This window comes from Limulus polyphemus, unplaced genomic scaffold (assembly GCF_000517525.1).
Source record: "Limulus polyphemus unplaced genomic scaffold, Limulus_polyphemus-2.1.2 Scaffold5603, whole genome shotgun sequence".
Classification (NCBI taxonomy): Eukaryota; Metazoa; Arthropoda; class Merostomata; order Xiphosura; family Limulidae; genus Limulus; species Limulus polyphemus.
The window spans coordinates 10,389-18,357 of NW_013671213.1; the positions used below are offsets into that span (position 1 = coordinate 10,389).

The 7,969-nt window shown below is 31.9% G+C and overlaps 1 protein-coding gene across 1 annotated transcript in view; it reads left to right on the forward strand.

Annotated features, from left to right (window-relative positions):
- The window catches only part of LOC106472778 (solute carrier family 25 member 38-like), a 49,419-nt gene that overhangs the window by 8,652 nt on the left and 32,798 nt on the right, over window positions 1-7,969 (forward strand). Inside the window, exons 2-5 of the mRNA XM_022401306.1 lie at window positions 1,229-1,341; window positions 2,073-2,157; window positions 3,535-3,606; window positions 5,012-5,119. Of these exons, the coding sequence (XP_022257014.1) occupies window positions 1,229-1,341; window positions 2,073-2,157; window positions 3,535-3,606; window positions 5,012-5,119 (378 nt within the window). The remainder of the gene's footprint in view (window positions 1-1,228; window positions 1,342-2,072; window positions 2,158-3,534; window positions 3,607-5,011; window positions 5,120-7,969) is intronic.

A 7,969-nucleotide genomic window follows, 5' to 3' on the forward strand; every position in this document is an offset into this window, starting at 1 on the left:
TCTTCAATGTCAGCCAAGTATACTTTGTGTCTGTCTTTTATGCCCATCAGCTCGATAGTTACCCACACTGGTCCCCACAACTTTGCAGAATGTCCTGTCACACCACAAAGCTTCTGTATGGCTTCTGGTACTCCTTTGTGATCTAACACCTTGATGCTCACAAGGGTTTGCTGAGATGCATAATCTATGACAAAGTTGCACCTTTGGCCATCCAGCTTCCCTGTCACGTAGATACTATTTGTGCTTGCCATTTTACACTTAGCTGTTGGGACTTTCACAATGGAGGTTGGTGGGCTTCCCTCAGCACCAACCACTACTGGTTTCCCGAAGCTGACTTATTGGTGGTATTCTTTTTACACTGGCTCCTCAGATGTCCTTGCTCCCCACAGTCCAACAGCCTTTCTAGGTAGCAGTTTTTGCAATTTTTATAGGTGTTTTTGCATTTTTTACCACAACTTCACCCCCTATAGATGGATCTTCACCAAATTTGGCATAAAGGTTTGTTGGTCCGTGCAAAGTAGTGACTTCACATTTTGTGTTTTGCAGTTTATATGGGCTTTTTTGTGTTTTTTTACAATTGCATATAAGGGAAGCAACTTTTCATGTCGTATCATAACCTTTCATTAATCATGAATCTACATATCTTCCATCCAGGGGATGGGTACTCCAGCTAGTAAACAATATAATATAATAATAAATGTTTATTTTATATAGCTTTTCTTTTAAACAGATTACATTGATCCATGTATAGGTGTGTAGAATGTGTGTGTGCTATGTTAATCTAGAATACTCAACATCACAAGTACTCTTTTGTATCTACTTTGTACTTCCATGCTTGATCTTTCACTACATAAAATTCTGTTTCCCCTTTTTAGACCTACATAGACATATTCTTCCATGTATCTGCTTGAATTAGTTTAGAGGATTAAAGGTATTGAGAGTTTCCACAAATCATTGCCTTGTTTATATGGAGCTTAGTAAGCTAGAAATTCAGGTTTGTTGTACCTTTATCACTATAAAGCCTTAATTTACATACAGTCAGCTTGTAATGTAATGATTGGTTTGATGTATTTTCAATACCTATAGGGATTTTCTTTTTTAGTCATCTTGCACTACTTAGATTGTGATTCAGTAGGCAAGCCAACCAACATCCATTGTAGTATTGCATATTGTACTGATCTGTGGTAGTTTTAGATGATTTGAAATATTTCTTTTTATTTATTCACAGTATCCTGTTCTGAAGTCATTTTTAGCAGGCTCAATCAGTGGAACCTGCTCAACTCTCTTGTTTCAGCCTCTTGATCTGCTGAAGACAAGATTACAAAGTCCTCTAAAGGCAAGGTCTGTACAGTTGTCTCAAAAAAGGTTAAAGTACACATATACTTAAAAACTTTCTGAACATAATGTATATTTTAAAACTATTCTAAAAAATTATCATGTCATAATAAAGTTGTTGAAAATTATGAATGACAGTTTGCTATTGGTATTAGTTTCAGTATGTATGTTATAGACATGTAGGAGGAAAGGAGCAATTGTCCCCCAAATTCTGGCCCCAATTGTTTTTTGGACAAAAATCACCCAAACTATTTGGGCATAAGCTCCATACATATCTATAACTTGTACTTGCAAATTGATTGTCTTTTCAGAAAATACATTACCCACACGTGACATTTTCATTTCCACCTTTTTAACCCTTTAGTGCCATATGGTTCCACATGGAAGTCATTGGAACCTTTTTTTTTTTTCTAAGTGACTTTAAACCTTATAATACATGATTTTATATTTTCTGGCAAAATTTGCTTGCCCCCCAGTCAAAATCAATCCCCTATGCCTATGTTTATAGAATATCAAATAAGTGCAAATGATATCAAAAGAACTAGTCAAAAAGTAAGTTGGTAAACTATTGGGCATTGTTTTGGGTGTGCTATTCTGCTGGATGTGTACATTGATTAGACACCAATAACTAGGATTACAATTCATTTTACATATTTTATCTATAGATTGTTCTAGTGTGTGAACTGTCTTTCAGATTCAGCATGTACAATCTGATTAATTTTCTACTTTTTTCCTAGCACTATAGAACATGGTATGGTGTCCCTATTTTTCCAGGTGATTAAAAATGAAAAAGTGTTTAGTCTGTGGAAAGGAACTATTCCAGTAAGTCACTGTTTAATGTTTCTAAAAATTTAGGTTTATAATAAGTACATTTTAATTTCTCATTTTAACCATGATTTTCAAGAGTTTAAAAATGCATGATGTGTATTTGAAGAAAGTGACTCTTTGTCTACATAAAGAAAGAAGAGAAAAAGAAATGGAAAAATGCTCAAGCCAACTTTTAACATTGTATTGTATATAAATATAGTTAACTTAAGAAGAAAACTGAAACACTTATTGTGTCTTTTATTATGTTGCTTGGGATGTCTTCAGTTTATATACAACAAACTTAATGTACAATTTACACTTTGAAATTTAGTATAAAAATTGCATGTTCACAGGTAACTTGTTCATAACATGGAAATATTAAGTTTGGAAACATGTATCACATGGTATCAAGGGTTTGTGTTTTGTTCATACTCATACTACACAAATGTAAGCATCTTGTTGATATTTTCCTATGATGGTTTTGTTTCTCATAGTTGATGTTCCTTATGTTATACATCACAAGATCTAACTTGCTAATTTTCATGCCTATAAACCCACTTTAGCAACTTTCTTTTTTGTGCAGCTTAGGAATATCTGAATAAAGCACCTTTCCCTACACAAGATATCTACAGTAAAGCTAACAAGAGATCATCAAGGACATATAGGTGTGTTTATTAACCTAATGTTCTTATCAAATATGCTAGCTGTTACAATACTGTTTGTCCTTGTAATTTCATACAAAGCTACTTGAGGGCTATCTGTGCTAGTCATCCCTAATTTAGAAGTGGTAAACTAGAGAGAAAGCAGGTAGTCAACTCTTGGCACTTTATTACAAACAAAAAGTGGGATTGACTACTATATTATAATGCCCCTATGTCTGAAAGGGAAGCTTATTTGGTGACAGGATTCAAACTCGTAACTCACAGCTTACGAGTTGAGCATCTTAATCAGCCAACCATGCCAGGTACCCTGTTACAGTAGTTCTGTAATAATAAAGAAACAATAATAAGTTCAATGGAAAGATTATCACCTTATTTTTAAGGATTTTACCATCAAATCTTGTAAAGTACTTTTGTTTTGTAAAAATCTTCTGGTTGATTAGTGATCTCAAATCCTGTTATTATTATTATTATTATGATGCATCCAAAGATGTATCAAAATAATTAAAACTACATGTACTAGACTTATGATTTAAAACACTAACACCTAATTTTCTTTTTTAGCTTTAGTGATGCTTGTAAATTAATCTTTAGAAAGGTGTGTGTTCAGTGTATGTGCACACTACTGTCTAACATCTAAAATGTATATATAACTTTGTATAGTAAAGTAATACTTCATGAAGTCATAGTGATAAATGTATTAGAATATATATGAGTAACTTGTTTATTTCAGTCTATGACTCGCTGTGTTCCTGGGGTAGGATTGTACTTTTGTTCTCTGAACTGGTTACAAAGGAAATTTTTGTAAGTTTCTGAACCATTCTTGTATTCTAGAAACTGTTATGTGCTATTGATTCTATCTAACTTTGCCTTATCATTACAACATTAATATATCTATCAATTTGTGCAAAATTTCAAAGAAATATTTAAACTAGAGAGAGCAGACATTTTTTTTCTATTTTTAATACTTGTAGATTCTCTAGTTAGTACTTCTGAAAGTCATGTAAAACAGTTGTGTATAATATGTTAATGAAGTTTGAAAGTCAATGATATAAGGACAAACATAATGTTTTAAAGAGTAGAATTAAATGAAAACTAGAGGAGCACTCAGTAGAGTGCATACCTCTGCCATGCAGTGTTGATAATATTTAGCCTTCAAAAAATAAGAAAATGTGTCCATTTGTCTGTAATTATCAATGGACACAGACAAAGAGGAATAATATTTTACATATGTATACTAAATTTCATCAAAATTCAATCATATTTGACTGAGTTATAGAGCAAAAATAATGTGAAAATCAGTCCCCAAGCTAGCAGATAGAGATTTTTTTATTTTCGTGACCTTGCTGTGACCTTGACCCTCCAAAAACTAATCACTTCTAAGTTGGGTCATAGTTCAAATGTATACCAACTTTCATCCAAATCCATTCAGTCATTTTCAAGAAATCTTGTTGACAAACACACACACGGGTGAAAACAATCTCTATAACCTTCGGGAGCAGAGGCAAATATGGAAGTTCACTTATTTTTAAATTTATGTTGTGCAATTTCATGCAGATAAATACTCAGTTGCTTTTAGTGTATAGATGGGATGCATTTTAGAACCTTGAAGAATTGCTAGTTTGTTTTAAGTATAATGTTTGATATAAATAAGACATACATAATATCTTTATCTTATGTGAAAGAACATGATGTAAAATGATAGCTTCATCTGTAAAAATGTCAAATTTCGACCAATGTTATATGAAACTTTTGATGCTTTTATACCTGATGCAAAATTTGAAGTAATCGTGATATATTAGTCAAGTTACTCGTACAGCCTTTGTGTTAGGTTTCTTGTGACTTCTGCTGAATAATGAACCAGAATTCACATTAGAACCTTTAGGGCAAATCACTCGCATTCAGTGTATAACAGTTCTTTAATATGATTCTTTCACTTCTCTGATGCATTAAATTTTTAATAGACCAGTTTGCCATGCTCTGTAATTATGATGTATCATGCATGCAGCTTTAACAACACACTAAGAACTGTGTGAAAATAAGAATGATCTTGCTGTGATACCCAAGCATATTGCCTCCAAGGCAGAAGGACTATCCTTTCTGTATAGAGAAATCAAATCATTACATGACTGAGTTATAGAGCAAAAATAATATGAAAATCAGTCATCATGCACATGAACAGAACACACCTTTAATAACCCATACAGTAGAAAAATCTGCATTTTAATCAAGGAAGAATTTGTAGATATCTTATGCTTGTATTTTATTTGGCTGGTACTATTCTTTTGCCTTTCACAGTTATCAAGACTAGATATGAGGTAAGATATAGAATGAATTGTTTGGTATACTTGACATTGCTTGAGCATATGTTATTGTGCATTTCATTAAGTATTTACTTTTGCTTTTATATATAGATTTAGTATTAAGAATTTTAACACAACTAACAAAAGTATAATTGCTCATATTCAAGAGGTTTAAAGTTACTGTTACAACTTTGAAATTATGGTTAAACATACTGTAATATTGTTTTTCATTTGAGACCTACCAGTCATTTCTGGTACTTTATTAAATCATCTTTTATTCTCTTTGAAAAAGAAAAAGTAGAGAATCATTAACCGATTGACTGCTGATTCACTGTATAGGGTATGGTCCACCTCCGGTAGTTGAATGAGAGTGTGCCATATATAGTGTACAGCTTGCAAAAATTCCATGAGCATTTAGAGCAGCTACAATCAATTCCATTTGCATCATGTTCATTATGACTCTGATCTTACAGTTCAAACTATAAATTGAAGAATAGAAAGTTATATAATGGTGGTCTCATGATTCCTGTTCTATTTACTTCTTATCAGACATTTAACCCAGTTTTATTGGACATTTAACCCAGTTTTATTGGATGGTAAGGCTAGAATCAGATACAGAGCAGGAATGTGAAATAATTTTACATAAAGCATGTGTCATCTGTTTACATACAACTAATGATTTTCAATATAGAAAAACTTTTTATGTTACTCTGTTTGTGATTTAATAAATAGTCTTTTTTTTTCATATCAACTGACATTATAATGAGTTATTGTAGAATTTAAACTTACTAATTAAGTTCTTTACATAAGTTTTTTTTCTCCAGGACTGATGTTTAAGTGCAGTCATATCAGTGACTTAATTCCTTATATATATGGGTAAGGTCTTCGTTCGTTTGTTAATTTTCCGTAAAAATTCTTACCGAAGAAGCTTTACCAATACAAGTCCTTTCTTAAATAAAACTGGTTTATTCTTTCTGAATACAATTTTTGCGATACACTTAATTTCAACAGTCGCTCTATAACAAATGCTATAATTCACAACGAACTTCTCACGTGCTCAACAATATTCTCTCTGTCCGCAGTTCAATTACTCATTACCTTACGCATTGTTTCTTGGCCGGTCTTATATATACCAGACTATCCCAGTCTAGTAGTCTCCCGACATTTCATGAAGGTTCGAGAAGGAAGTGGCGTGATACAAGCATCACGTGACCTACGCTGTCGTAACAATATATATGTGTGTGTGGGTGTGTACATTGTGAGGAAAAAGAAAAACATTATGTGTATTCTAAAACTTGATTCAAACAAGACAATATGTTGTTCAACACACACTGTGCATAACTAACATTATTAAATTTTCCTTATCATTATATTATATTTCTTGTAGCCAACCATGAGTCAAAGACATGATAAAGTTAACTTGGAAGTCCACTTCTTATTTGTTGTGGGTTCATACATAGTTTGTTTTGGATAGTTGTATGCTGTGTTGACAATCATTGCTTCCTTATTGTGATGTGTGAAAAGGTTAACTTTTAAGAACCTTTTAACATGTAATTTGTCTTCCAAAAGTATACTTCTACATAAATAACAAAATAGAGCCAGTAAAACAAAACAATAATCTTGATTTGTATGAAAAGCTCTAAAAGACCTGATTGTATTTTACAACTATCATTTACATGTGTATCTTTTAAGTACTTGTACTTAAGATTTTAAATAACATTAAGAGCATCTCACATTTCAGGTAGTATGTAGGCTGTATTATAGAAGGTGATATATAATTAATAATACAAAATACTGGATAAGAAAATAATTTTTCTACAATATGTGATCTAAAAGTACATCTTAATGAATTGAATTATAGTGAAAACATTGGTTTTAGTCAAGAGAACTTTTCATGTGAATAAAATGTTCTTGGTTGGAAATTGCATCCAATAGGTAACATTAGGCCTCAAAATAGTTATTTTTATTGAAGGTCTAGTTTTTAAACAGTGCATATCCTGTGTTCAACATACTGTCTGATACACACTATGCAGTTGTATTATTCCAACCACTGGTCTGCAGTTATGATTTTACCAGTTTGTGAAAATGGGAAATATAATTTTTTTTCTTTAAAAGCTGCAATATTGATAAATTTTGTTTAAAAAAACCAAGACCTTTGTTTTTATTATGAATCATATTTTTGTGTAAATTAGTGGTCTGAAAAAATTCCTACTGTAGCAGAGTCTGCTGCTGAAAAAATTAGAAACTGTAGGCTTCAACAATACTCATATTGTGTATGTACAAGTCTGTACAGAGCTTACACCACCTTGTACTGATAGACTGTATGATTAACCAGATTTGTGTGTCGAAATAACTGAATATTCATAAATACATGAAAATTGTAGTATGTATAATGGTAAACTGACTGTAAGGTGAACAGGTGACTTGTTATATCTGATGATCCTGCATTGTTAATCTAATAATTTGGGCTCAAATGAAAATGTTACAGCCTCTTTAAACTTACTGGACAGATAGTCTAAAATAAATTATTGGTATGCTTATGTGTAATGTTATGAACTACTTTTATCAGTGACAGCTTAAATCACTTATTTAGTAAGTTTATTCTTTGCTAGCCTACTACATATGTATTGTACATGAACTTGTCAAAAGTTTCCAAACATGTTTAGACTTAAGAGTAATTATAGCATAACTAGCATTTATTGTTAGTGTATAGTTTTATGTTTCAAATTGAGAAAACTACTGATGGATTAAAAATGATAAAGCATGTCACAGAGGTGGTAGTTGTTTCCACCTTACCAAACTCTGTTTGTGGTGTGATAATAATTATAGTGGTAACTTGTATTTGAATTTACTGTGAATACCTAG